Source organism: Paramormyrops kingsleyae, chromosome 22, assembly GCF_048594095.1.
Source record: "Paramormyrops kingsleyae isolate MSU_618 chromosome 22, PKINGS_0.4, whole genome shotgun sequence".
In the NCBI taxonomy this organism is placed as follows: Eukaryota; Metazoa; Chordata; class Actinopteri; order Osteoglossiformes; family Mormyridae; genus Paramormyrops; species Paramormyrops kingsleyae.
The window spans coordinates 14,631,061-14,648,103 of NC_132818.1; the positions used below are offsets into that span (position 1 = coordinate 14,631,061).

The 17,043-nt window shown below is 49.5% G+C and overlaps 1 protein-coding gene across 3 annotated transcripts in view; it reads right to left on the reverse strand.

Annotated features, from left to right (window-relative positions):
• Positions 1-17,043, reverse strand: part of cacna1ha (calcium channel, voltage-dependent, T type, alpha 1H subunit a) — a 57,406-nt gene that overhangs the window by 21,554 nt on the left and 18,809 nt on the right. For 2 of the 3 annotated variants that reach the window (XM_072704709.1, XM_072704711.1), the window contains exons 3-12: positions 13,679-13,790; positions 13,211-13,344; positions 11,602-11,699; positions 8,240-8,399; positions 6,184-6,475; positions 4,259-4,351; positions 2,405-3,041; positions 1,674-2,041; positions 821-972; positions 150-335 (exon numbers count right to left, since the gene is read on the reverse strand). In XM_072704709.1, coding sequence (XP_072560810.1) covers positions 150-335; positions 821-972; positions 1,674-2,041; positions 2,405-3,041; positions 4,259-4,351; positions 6,184-6,475; positions 8,240-8,399; positions 11,602-11,699; positions 13,211-13,344; positions 13,679-13,790 — 2,232 coding nt within the window. The remainder of the gene's footprint in view (positions 1-149; positions 336-820; positions 973-1,673; positions 2,042-2,404; positions 3,042-4,258; positions 4,352-6,183; positions 6,476-8,239; positions 8,400-11,601; positions 11,700-13,210; positions 13,345-13,678; positions 13,791-17,043) is intronic. The other variant, XM_072704710.1, reaches the window with a different exon arrangement.

The window sequence follows — 17,043 nt, forward strand, 5'->3', positions numbered from 1 at the left end:
GGAAACTGTCGTACCCTTGAGAGAGGATTTAACTCGAACCGTCGCCAATAAGTACAAAATAGACCGGTGGCAGGAATCCATAACAATCGACTGCTGGCTAATTCAGCCCCTTCGTCACGTCAAAAAGCAACACAACCCCCGAATGGCACCTGAAGATGAAGATGAAGAGCATGAGGAGCATGCAGAAGGTGGCCACGTTGTCCATGGTCTTCATCAGCACCACCAGCTGACGGCGCAGCGCTGGCAGGAAGCGCACCAGCTTGAGGACCCGAAGGAGCCGGAATGTCCGCAGCACCGACAGGCCGCCGTCCGCCTGGCCCACGATCTCCCACACGCTGCAGAAAGGCACAGACACACACACATGCTGGGCTGGTTATCGACACGCACACACACGCCGGCCCAGTTACTGACACGCACACACACACACACGGCAGGCATGTGACCAACATGCACTCGGTCCTGGTAAGCACTGACTTCTTGATGGTGAAGGAAACGGAACAGAGCTGACACACGTTGCTTCCGAGCTGCGAAGATGCCTACGTACTGAGACAAGCAGTGTGACTTTGCTTAAACTGTGTTTACGCAAAATCTGCAAAAAAATCGGACCTCAAGGGGCCAGAGAGTGCAGACTTTCATTCAGCTTCGGCTCTTAATTAATGAGTCAGATGGATTTTAAGTCATCTTCCTGGGGTTTTTTTTTCGGCGTAATGTGGGTGCTAATTAAAATGCATTCCCCGAAAACCCACAGGCTTGGAAAAACAATGGGTGTTCGGTTCATTTTAGAGAAGAAGGAGCAAGCAGAGGAGGAGTGAGCATGAACCTAATGATGACGATGATCCCGTCAAAGATGTTGTACGGGTTCCTGATGTAGCCCAGGAGACTGAAGGCCAGGAGTTTGAGCAGCATCTCCAGCGCAAACATGCTGGTGAAGACGATGTTGCTGATCTCCAGGATGTCCGTCAGCTCGTCTGGCTGCCGGAACAATGAAAAATGGACACAGACCTCAGAAAAGGGGTCGTCCCCAAAGATCACAATGTAATAAAACACAGGAATATACAAAATAAACACAATAAAGGTCAGGGGACGCTAACACTACTACGTCTGGTTCTGGATCAAAAAAGCCAACCAAGGACTCTCTAAGTTCCAGAACCCCCAAAAGTTGATGGTTATGACCCACAGAAATTGGTTTCCCTCCATTTTGGAGCAGCCAATAACAGAGGACCCCTCACATGCCTGACATGACCTTTCCCTGCCTTCTGATTGGCTCGACTGTCCCGATGGACTTCTGTAAATCAACGATTGGCCTAGAAACCATGTCAGCTGCTTACACCAGTTCGTAATACCCATAAGACCGCCACGCTCAAACATTAGGATCTTTGTCCCCGCTATATCTGAGAGACAAGCCCGACTTCCTAAGAACTCACCACCAACCTTACACAACAATACACTTCTTATGAAAAACACCATGACTGCTCCAAAGTCACCAGCACGGCGTTCCATGACGGGAAAATTCATTCTTTCCTAACCGCAGGATCTTCAGAGCAGCTCCGAATAATGAAACATTTTGGCTATATTTCCACGATCTTGCAAAAGGGTTTATCATATGCAGATGGTCAGTGGAAGGTTCTTAGACCTCCAAACCAACAATGTGAGCAGTGTCTCCACACCCTCACCTGTTGGTGGTACTCGATGCCCATGCTCAAAGTGTTGACTAGGATGGCGATCATGATGCCACGGTTGAAGTACTTGCTCTCCGCGACCCTCTTCAGCTTCATCTGGAATTTCTCCCACAGTCGTGGCACTGAATGTTGCTTTTTGCGTGGCCAGCTCCGGCCACCCCAACTGCCTCTGCCACGTCTCACCTCACGGGGGAACTCCAGGGCTACCCCCTCCATCTCGGAGCCATTGCTGTCCGAGTCACAGACCGTATCCAGGGTCCCAGCACAGTACGGGCAGCCAGGGGCCTCAAGGCGAGGCCGGGTCGGGACCGTCCCCCCTGCGGGGAGCTGCAGGCTGAGGCAGACAGCCCCTCGATGCAGGCCTGTGGAGAAGACAGAGACTTGTGCTGTTTGTTCTGCTGAGCGCATGACAGCATTCGCCACAGTCTGGTTCTATTCTAGATCCCCGAATTGTCACTCTACCGCAATCATTAACCCTGGAGCTACGATGATTCATGAATTATGCCAAGAGCCATCAAGACTGTGACAGAGAGTTGGCGATACTTTTCAATTGCCAAAAACCCATTACCATAAGACTACCATTAATTAAGGTGACTATAAGTAAATTTAACTACATGGTACTGTGTACCCTTAATGTTCTATATAAGTCTCATACCTGTGCTTTATTCTGATGGTAGATCAGTAAACATAATATGGTAAAACCAACATGGGGATCATCCTCATACCTTGCTCACCAGCAAATGGGTGCAGCCTATCACAGGGGTCAGGGAGGCTATAGTTTAAAGCAGGAGTCGCCGGATTCTTGCCCTTTCGTCTGGGGGTGGCACTGATGTAGCCGGAGAGGGCTGAGGACATGACGGTGGGGTAATTGATGCCGCCGTTAATGTAGGAGGTGTGTCCTGGGCCGGGCCTCCACGGCCGGGGGCTGGCTTGTGAGAAGCCCCGCCTCTCTGAAGTCTCATAGGTCCCCTGGGAGTGGGTGGGGCTGCCATTACTGAAGTGGTAATGGCGCTGGTGGTTGGCGCGTGTCCACCGGCGGTCACCGCTAGCAGCCCGGGCCCGCCTCCGGCCGCCGCCGGTCCCACCCCTGCTGGCGTTGGGGTTCACCTTCTTGCGTCGCTTGCTCTGCCAGTTGCCGTAGACGCGCAGCGCCCGGCGCTTCACCTTGCGGTACAGGTGGCCCAGGTACTTGAGCAGCTCCTCGTAGCAGCTGCCCGGCTCTGAGTAGCTGGCCAGAGTACTGTCGTTGGACAGGAAGCGAGCACGCTGCTCCCGCATTAGCTGGTTTTCCCGCTGCTTGGTCTCCGAAAACTGGGTGGCGATGACCACCAGGCACAGGTTGATCATGAAGAAGGAACCCACCTGGGAAGAGCAGAGAGAGCTCTACCTTCATGTCCTCCATGCCATACTCACTTGCAGCATCCATTGTTCCTCATTTCTTACCTCTTCCTTACTCATTAGCTCAAACCGTGTCTTATTATTTTATCGGTATGCTTTGTCTTTAATGCTTAGACCTTATTCCTTACTTCATCATCACTCTTTATTTCTCATTACTCATTAATCCTCTCCACTTGCTCCTTCTTTGCTGATTAATCCTCACTCCTTTACCATTACCCCTCTGTACTTCCTCCTTACCTTATAACCTTCTCACCATAAGTCCCCATTACTCATAAATCCTCTTTCCTTGCTCCTTCTTTACTCATTAGTTCTCATTTCTTACTCTTTCTTTACTCAGTAGCCTTCCTTACTTTTCCTTAATTTGGTGCCCTCAAACCACACTTCTCACTTACTCATAAATCCTCCTTCCTTAATCATTCTACTAATTAGTCCTTTCTCCTTACTCTTTTTTACTCATTAATCCTTCCTTACTAATTAGTCCTCTTCACTTCCACCTTACTCTGTAGCCCTTTTACCATACTTTCCCCTAACTTATGCATCTTCTGTTCTTACTCCTTCTTTGTTAATCAGTCCTCACTCCTTATTCCTTCTTTACTCCTTACTCTGTAGTTCTCTCGCCATACTTTACTGATAAATTCTTTCCTTACTCCTGCTTTACTCATTAGTAGTCCTTACTCTGTAGTCCTCTCACCAAACTCATCCCTTACTCATAAATCCTCTTTCCTTACTCCTTCTTTACTCATTAATAGTCCTTACTCTGTAACCCTCTAACCATACTTCTTCCTTACTCAGAAATCCACTTTCCTTACTCCTCCTTTACCCATTGGTCCTCTCTCCTTACTTATCCATCAATCACAATCACTTTAAAGGCTCTGAGATGCTTTCTGTAGCGCCCCCCCGCCCCCCCCCCCCCTCCTCAGAAAAAGCATCGCCTCCTTCTGGACCTTCTGACGGCACAGATTCACTGTGTATCAGAATTTGAATTCATCGCACTGTTTGTACCAGCGGCTCATTAAAGGTAGGCAGCAGTATACTTTGCTTTGCCCAGAATCGCATTATCCTGCAATTGCATTATTTAGAGACAACTGCAGTGCAGGGAGAGAGCAGCGCAGCCAGTCACACGCTCGGGAAAAGGCTGCAGCTCGAGCAGCAGAGCGATGCGTGGAGCGGGGAGTACTTACGATGATGAGTAACATGAAGTATATAAAATTGTAAAAAGAGTGGGCATCCATGACGTAATACATGATATCCACCCATCCTTCCAAGGTTATCACCTGTGTGGGGGGGGGAAAGAGTGAGTGATTTAGGAATAAAATAAACCAAACGGAGAGAGCAGCAACACGCAGCCCTGCACGGGAGTGCCATCTAGCAACGGCATGGCAACCGTCCCCACCCCTCCGGGACAAAAAAAAGCGGAGATCTAGCCCTGAGGAGGGGGGATTTAATGTGGGCCTGCGTGTGTCCCTCTGTACCTGAGACATGCAAAGGAGATATGAAGGCATTTTGTCCAGCTGTCACAAATTACAGGCTTCGGAGAATGCGAGTCCGCTTCACCCATCCCCCGTGTCATTCGACTGGCACACGCACGATTCTTACCCACCTACTTACTGCCTGGCGCTATTTTTTAACTTCCACTTAATATTTAAAGAGACGGGAATAAAAAAAAAACCTGCACACACCGACTGCTCACAGGCAGTTAGGCAGAGCACGGATGTTGTCACAGAGCCGCGGCCGATTCCTGGCTCGCGATGCTGCGTGCAGGATTCCCGTGAGCAGTCTTGGAGGGAAATCAGAATTTGTCCGGGATCATGGCCGACGTGGTGCTGGGTAACCAGCGGGGGCGGGGCCCTGTCAGGATGATTCGTGATTCATCACTTCCTTACTGCAGTGCCTGGTTTTAACTTGTGAAGCTCCTCCCACCCGAGCCGGCCAATCACAGGGCACGCTGTCGATCACGGACGCACACACCTAGGACGCCGCTGTCTACCCCTGACCGACTTACGGTGCTCATTCCATTTTCACTTGTAAGAAAATTTCCACGGCTCACGCGTGGGCTGCAGAACACTTCTTGTCGCTCGCGGTTTATTAACAGAGGAGAGCAGCTCAGGTGTGCTAGGAGTCAGTGGGGGGGCTTTCGGTCACAGCAAAGTCACACGCTGAGGGAAACACGACTAATAGGGTGTGAAAGCAGCACAGCGTGTTGGGGGGGGGGGGGGGGGTCTTCGGCCTGTGACGGATAGCACCCCTGACAGGAACATTCCTGAAGCGGATCTGTAATTCCTGTGCACGTCACCGGGGGGCGTCTGTCATTAGAAGTCAACTCTCTCCCAGCAATTTGCGAAGCAAAAGCTGCTTCTTTCCCCTGGATGTGGAAAAAAAAACGAGCAAAGACACACAGATGTGAACCATGAACGGAGTCGGGGGCCTGGGGGGGGCGCCACTGACAGGAAATCTCGTGGGGGAAGTTTGAGGTGGGCGGGTCCATTACGACAGCCACCAGTCCGTCACAAGGCGAATATCATTCTGGCCGTCATGCGCTCCAGCTACAGCCAGCGCTCCCGTTGCTGTCCGCGTTAACAGCTCCCAGATGCTGCTTCCACCGGCTCCACAGCCCTGTGGCCCCAACATAAGTCCATGGAAGCCCCCCCCCCCCATCTCCAAAAGTCTGGTCTGACAGCAGCAACGTTCGCAAGGATCTGGGAGACGGAAGTCAGTCACCCAGAAAAATGACCCCTGACAGAATGCCACAAGGCGCTGATTGGACCCGGGCCAGACCCCGCCCCCCCCCACCACATTCCATGTGAGGACAGAGCAGGAAAACCAATTAAGAGAGCTTTGGCCCGCCATCTCCAGGCCGTGTGCAGCTTTGTCGTGATGTAAGCCGTCTCGGAAAACCGTGAGAACTAGCAGTGACTCTCCGCGACGACCGTGACTCGCAAAAAGACGACCGTGACTCGCCACGATGACTGTGACTTGCTTCCGACCGTTTGACTGGACAAGCGCACAAAATGGGCTGCATGTTCACTGCAAACCCCCCCCCTAGGCCTCGGACACGGATGGAGAGTGCAGATGGGGGGGGTTCTGGGGAGGTACGGGAAGGCCCCACCTGAAAGATGGCGATCCAAGCGTAGCCGATGTTGTCGAAGTTGATGGCTCCCTTGTGCGGGTTGAGCTCCCCCGGTCGGCACAGCCTGTAATACTGGTTCCAGTTGACGCAGCCCTCGTCTGTGTGGTTGGCAGAGGCGACGCCCAGCTGGCACTCGGTCCTGCCCTCCTTGAAGGGGGGCACGCTCCGGCAGTGCAGCATCCCGTTGTCCCGGGGCGAGGAGCAGATGAAGGGGTTGTCCTCCCCATCCTCGTGCTTGTAGTAGGGACTCAGGAAAGACAGGTTGTACGTCCTGCTCAGGTGTGGGGGCCAGGGTGCGTGGGGGGGGGGGGGGGGAAGAGGAAGAGGGGGCACAAACAGAATTACAAACACCTGAAAAAGGAGGTCCCAGTAAAATGCCAGGAAAAAAAACTCAAATTAATAATGAACAATAATCATTAATAATTTACATATAATTTGCATGTAAAGTATATTTATACAAAAAAAAAACAATACAAGGACAATTATACACAAATGTGCTAATGAGCCACATGAGATTTAAAACTGATAGTTTTCCTATTAATTTCACCTCCACAAAACCTGATTACCAAAAACAGAGATGTGACGTAAAAAAGAAAATTCCTTCTGCTTAACGACGCTGCCAGCCTTCCCACGACTGTCAAAATGGGCCCCTCTCCTCGTGTGAGGAATCACTGGCTTTCTGTTTAAATGCCATTATTCTAGCTGACACCAAGGTCAAACGCTCCTCCAGGTTCATTAGCCAAACAGGGAGGATTTTTTTCTGCATTTGCACGCAATCGTACACGGTTTCAATCGTGCTGTATTTTTTTCACCCTTTGGATTATATGCTTTGTATAAGAAATGGTAAAGGACAAAAGGTTCAAAACACACAGAGATCATCGTCCCTTTAAGAGGCTGGCAGAGTTTTACAAATGATGACGCCTCAGTCTGTCAGTCAGGACGGTGCTGATTACACAGATCAAGTTTTGTCTAACAGACGGCTCCCCTCTTGCCAGCAAAGAGTTCCTGCTATAATCCCATCTGTTGGTGTTGACTTTCTCCCTTGCAAAAATAATCAACAAATTAAGTCCGCTCTCTCTGATCTTACAGTAATTCAATCTAATTAGTGTCTGAATTAGTGTGAACTTGGGGAATTTATGCAAGAAACTACATTCAAAGAAATCAGCCCTGAATAAAGATGTGCTACAGTCTGATTTTTGCATTTATATCTATAATTAATTAATAATTAATTATAACTCTATAATTAACTGTAATCCCCCTTCCTGACACTCCCCACTTCCTGTATTTATCTTTGACCACACCCTCACTTCCTGTGTTGGCTGACCACACCCCCTACCAGTACATCTACGTCTGACCATACCCTCACTTCCTGTATCCTCCTATACCTAATCTCACTCCTCACTTCCTGTGATTATCTCTCTGACCATACCCTCACTTCCTGTGTTGGCTGACCACACCCCCTACCAGTACTTCTACGTCTGACCATACCCTCACTTCCTGTATCCTCCTATACCTAATCTCACTCCTCACTTCCTGTTTTTATCACTCCGACCATACCCTTACTTCCTGTATCCTTCTATATCTACCCTCACTCCTCACTTCCTGTTTTTATCACTCCGACCATACCCTTACTTCCTGTATCCTTCTATATCTACCCTCACTCCTCACTTCCTGTTTTTATCACTCCGACCATACCCTTACTTCCTGTATCCTTCTATATCTACCCTCACTCCTCACTTCCTGTGATTATCTCTCTGACTATATCCACACTTCCTGTATCCCCCTATTTCTAATCTCCCTCCTCACTTCCTGTTTTTATCTCTCTGACCATGACCTCATTTCCTTTATCCTCCTATATCTAATCTCATTCCTCACTTCCTGCTTTTATCCATCCGACCATGCCCTCACTTCCTGTACCCTCCTACATCTACCCTAACTCTTCACTTCCTGTACGCCTATATTTAAACCCACTCCCCACTTTCCCGCATTTATTTCAATCTGACCTCCCCCCCCCCTTCCCTATCCCTGTGCTTACCTCCTAAAATCATCCTCTAGGAAGCACCGGTTCCTCAGCAGCCCGGCCCAGAGCTGCACCCCCACGATGCCGAAGATGAAGAAGACGAAGAAGCACAGCAAGAGCACGTTGCCTAACATAGGCAGCGTGTCCAGGAGTAGCGTCACCAGGATCCTCATGCCTGCAGAGAGCAGAAACACCCCCGCAGGCGGCTCAGCGGGACCCAGGAATTCACACACGCGCTCACGGCTTAGGGCCAATCTGTCTGATCTGCGAGAAGGCAGAGCACACGCTACAGCAGCCACCTCACACTGTGGCGCAGGAAATGCACACTGGAGCAGGGAACCAAGGGCTGCAGACGGCAAGCCGAGGAAGAACGTAGTACTGCTTCGCTAATAAATAAACACTAGTGGTTGCTGTGCAGTGGTCTATCGACAAAAGGCACTGGAGCAGATTTTGGACTCGGGAGGATAATGAAGAATTTCTTGCTCTCAACTGAAAAACAGAAAGACAAAAAAAAAAAACGCACAGTGAAAAACGCGCAGTGAAAAACGCATAGCATAACCCGTCCATCTCCACATTCCGGGCCCCCTTGAAGGCTGCTTCCAGAGAGGCGGTCTCCCTTGGCGACGGGTACCGCCTCCATGTCAGTCTGTAGCATCACCAGAAGTGGGCTGCCATCTTCCTGCCTGTTTCACGCACAGATCTCTTTAACCAGCAAAGCTCCATGATGCTTGTCTGCGGACCTTCTCTACAAGCTGCTCTCCGTTTTAAAGTCTTACATCAATCAGCAGCACAATCTTAAATCCCGGCTTTGTGTCCGCCTGAAACCTTACATTGCAGCTGACTGGCTGATACCTTTATCGACAGGAAATTACTGGTCCAATTTCACTGGAACAATGCAGGATTAGAAGACCTTAAACCAAAGGTACCAAGGTACCACAGAAAGGTCCTTTTTGGTACTTGAGCCAACAGCAATCAAGATATAAGCCTTTGTCCTTAACCGCTGTACACCAGTTGCGTGAAAGATCAAATTGCATCAAACTGGCCATTTAATTAGAACACAGATCATTAATATTGTAAACCGTTCTTAATCTAAAGGAATTTACTTTACCAGAAAACAGAAAAATCAGCAAAGGCAGGGATGGTGAGCTGAGTGTGGGAATCGAACCCACAATCCTGGCGGTAGGAGGCGGGAGTGCGACACACTGAGCCACCCCAGAGGCCAAACTGGCACGCTACCAGCTGTGGTTCCATGTAGCTCAGCTCTGTTTATAACCCGTTTTACTGCAATACAGCATAATTCTTATCGTTCTGTTTTTAAAGCACGAAATATATTTTTACACTTTCTGTTTGTGCCTATTACATTAGAGTGAGACACGACAGTAAAAATATACCCAAGCAGCCCAATTTGTGCTGAGTGAAGCGCTGCCAGGCCCAGCTCCCAGCGGTATTCTGGGAAAACAACCTCGCCAGGGCAATTGCCACAGTGATCCAGCGTTGCCCGCCAGTCCCAGGGCCCTGGAAGTCGGCTAAGTGGACCAAGAGGATGTGGCCGACGAGGCACAGCATCCTCTGGGTCTGACCTGAGTCACATCGACATCTCAACCGCGACACGCACATACACACACATATAGTACTGTACAAATGTCTGAGGCAGTCAAAGGAAATGTTTTAAGCTATTTATTTGGGTAGTAAGTAAATATATGCTTGGAACAAAATACTCAATTTAACATTAGAACATATGCAAATTAGAGTAAAGCAATAAAAACTAACAGGAATTTCTTCTATTATACAAAAAAGTTACTGAGATCTTGCTGGATGGCTAGAAGAACACAAACTGCTTTGGCTCCCAAACCTCTCCTCAGAGACACCTCAGCCATTCCATGTGTTGGTTAAGCTTCACCATCAGCTCATTTTAATGATGAATTTAATTAGTTAAAAGAGTCATTGAGGTATTAATTAGCCATATGAGGTGCGGTAATGGTCGAGTCAAATTGGATGGTAGCTGCAGCTGGGTTAAGGTTCTGAGGTCAGGAGAGGTACTGAAATGGCTGAGCTAACACTCCGAGAGACATAATAGCATAGCTTTAGACTAACATGAAGGTCACTTAAACATTATTTTCCTTGAGTGCCTGATACTTTTGCACAGTACTGTGCATTGGAGCCTGAGTCAGGGGGGAACGTGAACCTTAAGCTGATTAATAAATGAAAGTTACTTTAAACCAAACACACTCGGGCTTCTGCAGCGATTTGCAGTGAACCAGCCTTTCCAGAAGTCCCCAGAAATCTACTTCCATGCACCCTCTGTGTTTAAGGGGGAGGGGGGTAGAACACTCCCAAGCAGGGATGCCTAAGCAGAAACCAGCCCCGCATCCCCCCCACCAAAGCTGATGAATCTGGCTTCAGCAAAAAGCAACCCGGCTAACCCTCCCTAGAAAGCAGTTTGAGACGGCAAGATGGCGACATACGCAATCCATCAGGACAATTTCTAAAATTAAACAAAAATAAATGTATTTTCTCAGGCAAAGTGTAAGCCAGCCGTGTGACGGGTCCCCGCCGGACGAGTGCGTCCCCATGTTACGGCGCCCCCCCCCCCCCATTCATACAATCCACCCCCCCCCAGTCCAACTCCGCTCAGCGGTTACCCACCGCCGTGGCCGACGTCTGCACAGCAAGCCTCCCGTACTACAGCAGGAAGTCTTAAATCCCCCCCCCCCACCCCCCATTACCACAGGAAGGTGCAGAGTCTTTTGATTCATCTGTTTTTTTGCTTGGTTTTGTTTTGTTTGCCATACATCACCACGCTGGGCTCCACCTCCGGCCCTCTCACACACCCCTCGCTAAATCACCAAATCTCCCCCGGCAATCCCGGAATCTCTGGGCTAGGCACACTGTCTCTGCCGACCTGCTGACTTCGGGACAGATCAGGCTGGGAATTTAACAAGCCTTTCCTTTAAAAGGCAGCAATCTGACTGCACAGCAGCCTGGTCATTTACACACGCTGTTGGGCTATTACCCATAACACAGGACTCCTTTGCAACACTCACAGTATCTGCATTACACTGTTACATTGCACTGTGCTAATGAATTTATTACCATAATTGTACTTATTGTAAGTCTTATCTTATTGACTTACTATTTAATTGCATTCTTTTAGCACCTTAATTTATTCCTGTGTTTGTGTTATGCAGAGTAAGATTTTCATTGTATAGCATAACTGTTTACTTGCTTAAGACAATAACCTCTTGAATTGCCGAATGTTGGAGCTGTTCCCCTTTGCATTGGTTACTTTGTTGGCAGCTGCCAATGAGCTAACACAGTACAGTAGTTGATTGGTAGGAATAATGCCCCGATCCTTCAGCGGCCGGTGTGTCACTTACTGGGGACCCTGTTGATGGCCCGTAGGGGTCTCAGCACGCGCACGGTGCGAATGGCTGATAGGCTGGAGTTGTGGCCATCCAGCGAGTACTCCATCATCCTGTAGGGGGCACAAGAGAAGGAAAGAACACCACCACTCAGAACCTGCTTAGAACCCGGTCAACAGCACCAAACACTTGTTGCGAACCCAGCCAGCACCACCCAGAACCTGCTTAGAACCCTACCAGGATGCTCAGAACCTGCTCATACTCCGGCCAACACTACCCAGAACCTGCTCAGAACCCAGTCAGCACTACTCAGAACCTGGCTAGCACCACCCAGAACCTACTCAAAACCCTGCCAGCACCACCCAGAATCAACTCAGAACCTGACCAGCACCACCCAGAACCTACTCAGAACCTGACCAGCACCATCCAGAAACTGCTCAAAACTTTGCCAGCACCACCCAGAATCAACTCAGAACCTGGCTAGTACCACCCAGAACCTGCTTCAAAACCCAACCAACACCACCTAGAACTTATTCAGACCCCAGCCAGCAGCACCCAGAACATGCTTAGAAATCTACCAGCACCACTCCAAACCTGCTCAGAACCTGGCCAGTACCACTCAGAACCTGCTCAAAACCCAGCCAGCACCACTCAGAACCTGCTCAGAACCTGACCAGCACCACCAGAACCTGCTGAGAATCCTGCCAGCACCACCCAGAACCTGCTCAGAACCCTGCCAACACTATCTAGAATCTGCTCAGAACCTGACCAGCACCACCCAGAACCTGCTGAGAATCCTGCCAGCACCACCCAGAACCTGCTCAGAACCCCGCCAACACTACCTAGAATCTGCTCAGAACCTGACCAGCACCACTCAGAACCTGCTGAGAATCCTGCCAGCACCACCCAGAACCTGCTCAGAACCCCGCCAACACTACCTATACTCTGCTCAGAACCTGACCAGCACCACCCAGAACCTGCTTAGAACCCTACCAGCACCACTCATAACCTCCTTAGAACCCTACCAGCACCACTCAGAACCTGCACAGAACCCGACCGGCACCACCCAGAACCTGCTTAGAACCCTACCAGCACCACACAGAACCTGCATAGAACCCTACTAGCACCACTCAGAACCTGATGAGAATCTTCCAAGCACCACCCAGCATCACGCAGGCCCTGCTGTCAGCCACAGATAAAGCCTCCAGTCCAATTAAGTTCAGGTCAATTAAGAAATTAAATGGCTAATTGGCAACATTTCTATACAGAAGAAGCATACCTCGCTCAAGATAATAGGTTTATGGAAATGATTATGGAAAAATAAATTAATCAATGGGAAACCATGCCAGGAGGAGGAGAGGGGTTTGTCTTGAAGGACATTTAAACACAGACAGGACGTTGGAGATGTTACACAATGTAAGTAAGGGTTCAAGATGAAGGTGTGTCACAGGAAGAAAATGAGCAGTGTGAACATCTCAGAGGTGAGAGGACAGTATTTGCGGTGAGCAACGGACATCCCAGGAACATCTGACACATCCAGACGGCATCAGCAGCACGAGCCAGAGCCTCCTCCTATCAGGGGTTGGTGAGGGGCTGGGGTGGGATTCGGGGGCGCGGGGCTGACCCTGCCATGACGATGAAGAAGTCCAGGCGATTCCAGGTGTCGCTTAGGTAACACTTGGGCCCGAAGATCCCGAGAGCGAGCATCTTGACGACCATCTCGACGGCGAAGAAGGCGAAGATGAAGTCATCAAACGCCTGCGGGCACAGACGCAGCAGCGGGAAAACTTAACGTCAAAGGTTCTCCATTATGACATTTTTTCATACTTTTAGTTGCTTTGCTTCTTTTTTTACTGATATTTTCCTGGGACAATTCAAGACAAGCTTCCCATTCGCTTGTCCTTGTCCACGGCCCCTGCTGCTCCAGGCTGAGTCACAGCTCACGATTTCACAGCACGATTACTCACGCACTCGATTATTCACCGGCCCGGGGCAATCACAAAGGGTCAAGTGTGTGACAGAACTTCCCCTTTCTGGGATTTAACCCCCCCTCCCCTGTTCCCACACCTCCCGTCCTCCAGGGGGCGCTCACCTGCAGGATGGAGCACCACTCGGACTCGCAGCGGATGTCCTCGCAGGGCTGGTACAGGCCCAGGGTCGCACAGTTCAGGAGGATGACCAGCATGCTCACACGCTCGAACCAGGTACACAGGAGTCAAGGGTCAACAGGAAATGGAGAGAGAGAGAAAAAAACAAACAGCCACCCCCACTGGCTTGGGAACAGGCGTGTGCCTTCAGAGAAAAACCTGACAGAACGCAGATCTTTTAAAAGCTACCAGACTCGCTCACCAGCCACAAATTCATGTAAAAACAAGACATGCAAACCCCATCCCCCACTCTCAACTCTAGACAAAATACCATTTCATTATATATATACACACACACACACACACTAATTGCATTAATGTTTCTTTCTATGGCTGGTAGATAATGAAAGGACAGACCTTTGCCTTGGCTTAAAAAAAAAACTGCAGTTAATTCATCACCAAAAAGCCAAACACTCTGTATTCCTGTCTGTCCATCTGGCAGCACACTGTAGTAACCCATAATATTGTTAGTGGGTAACTAGGTAATAACAAGACTGATTACACGAGGGGGGAGCTTCAGTCGTGCAAAGCTCCGCTGTGACCCCCCCCCCCCCCCATCTTCATCATTTCCATTCCATCCCGCCAGAAAGAGACTGACAAAAAGTTTAAACTGCCAGCGAGAGGCAAACAGAGAGGGAGGGAGGGCGGATTTATCACATTTACACCCCTTAGCCTTACAGAAATCTCCCCCAACAGCGCAGAACGTAAACCTCCCCTGGAACGGACACTTTGGGTCGCTCTCCCCCTGACGACGGATGGCCGACGTGGTATCCAAAACATGAAGACAGACCATCCTTCCGGAACGTTCTAAGCGAAGGCGTCCTGGGGTCCTTGGAGCGGTTCGCTCTCTCACTTATCCGTTTAGTCACCATTAGACAACGTTTCAGGCCGGGCTGTACATCCAAATGCGATGCTTCATCTCGAGTTTTTAACGAATGCTGAGTCCCATCGACTGGGTTCACAGCAGTTTGACCAAACAATAGGGAGGCATCACCCACTTCAGGGTGAACAGGGCCGATGGAGAATCACAGAGTTTAGTTAGAAGGATATAGACTCAGGTTCTGCCAACTGACTCTGGTCATATGGACTGAGGAAGACTTGACTGACTTGTTTTGAAGATTGTCACTGCCAATCAGCTGTCCTTGACTTCACTAGGTTGCTCATTTTTCCCAAAACACCCTTTATCAGCAGGCATATGTATCAAACGTTGTTGGAACCCCTCCTCAGTGCCCTTGTCAGCAAAATTTACACAGAGAATTTACGTGAGCACGCAAAGTGTGGTAGGCAAGGAGGGACAGACAGCCTCTATGGCAAATACAGTGTCTGTTTCCCCTTCAAGATGGCTACGGGCAAAGTGTACTTTTCATGTCCTTGGCCGGACATCCATTAGGGTCAGCTGAGACCAGTCTCCTGAAGCCTCACACAGACGGAGATACAATGAAGTCTGTGACATCACGTCTGGTGATAAGGAAAAACCAGACCTGGATTTGCACAAGCACCTGCCTCATTTAAATGTCAAAATGTCAAATCAAACTTCAGCAGAAGGGGGTGAGGCCGTAAGCACGGCCAAGATTGATTGGATAAAATTCTGGGGATCCCACTGGGCGAGGCCAGTGATTTGCAGCCCAGTGTGATCCCGCCCACTATGGGTTTCAAAACTTCCTTTTTCCTATCAGAGGGAAGTTCCTATCAGAGTTTGACCCAAGCATCATGGGTGGCACCATTTTTAAAGGTAGGGTTTAAAAACAGAAATAGATGACGCCGCACTAGCAACCCCCCCCCCAGCAAGAGAAGCGTAATTAATCACATCACTCCTCCAGCAAAGTGAATAGAGAAAGCTATTAATAGGGACAGATTTCCAGCATCTACTCTCCCACAGAGCCACAGTCAATAGAGCATGAATAACACTGAACTGGTTGCTGCTAAATTTCTCCCCCCCTACCCGAATATCACCCTCAGGAGGTACAGTAATGGGGGGGGGGGGGATATTCATCTCCTCACCTTAAAAACACACCTTAAAAATGTTCACAGCTACACTGCCTCATGTGAAACTTGGCTGCAAAAATGAAAAGACATTTTACTTCGATAAATAAACTCCTTTAATCTGTGTTGATAGAACAATGACATTAAGGGGGGTGGGGGGGCAAGACAGGGGTCCAGAGATGCACAGGACGCACCAGGAGTTCTGGGGGATGTGGTGCAGCATGTTTGCATGCTGTAAAAAGCCAGCAAATACACTGGCGCAGACTGTGGCACCTATGGCTAGAATGAAGTGCGTTTCCAAACATAAAACAGGGGCTCTCCCTTGTGAAATATTTGCAAAAACTTCCTCGGATGTCGGCCAGGGGAAAACCAACATCTGCGCAGACACCTGCTGGCTCTCGTGCAGGAGACGTCCTGCCTGACCGGGAGAGACTGTGCCAGCCAGGCTCTCTGAGGCTACTCACCGTACCCGGCTATACCGTGACCCCACCCAGAATCACACACTCTCAGGAACGGCGTAAAATCGCAGCAAAGTCGTCTTAGCTATCAGTAGCCTTTGGTCAGGAATGCCGGTGTTTACTTAGCTACAGGTGCAAAGTGTATATAGGGCCTTAGAACCATAGAACCAGCACCAACATTTACAGCTTATAGAACGACAGCCGGCTAACATGGATGCTGAGGAGTCATGGTACAAACTGTTTAAACACATGAGGGTGACAACACCCCAAATCTGAAGATGGGGAAAGTCCTGTTCGAGTCCTGTGCTACGGAGTTTTAGGACACCACCCAAAAGAAAAACAGCTTCATTTTTTTACTAATGGAAAAAAACAGCTCTTGGCCCTGCGGTTGATTAAGTTAGCCATGATAGTTCTACTGTGTGAAATCAATTCCGTGACCCAGGTGCCCGGCAACCAGCAAAGCAGCCTTTGGAGGGAAGATCTGCAGACCACCGGCACAGAAGCGCCGACCAACGAGTGATTAACGCGGCGAGAAGGACAAAGAAATGCAGACAGACAACCGATTACTGGCTCCATAACTGCATAACTACCTGGAATCTGGCGGACAGAGATAAGGCCTGAGCACCGGCCCGCAAGGCCCTTATATGGACACATTCGCAGGCTCCTTCCACCCACTCGCTGATCCGGGATCAGCTCGCCCTCAGGATGTCAGGCTAGCACCGCTAGGAATGAAAAGTGCCGTAACTGAGATATGGCTCGCTAAGGAGGCTGTAGACTAAGAGAGAATCGCTCGAGAAAAACAGACCGAGCTTCTTCCGAATTTCAGACTTGAGAGATCATCGGACAGTCACTCAGCACACATTCCAGGC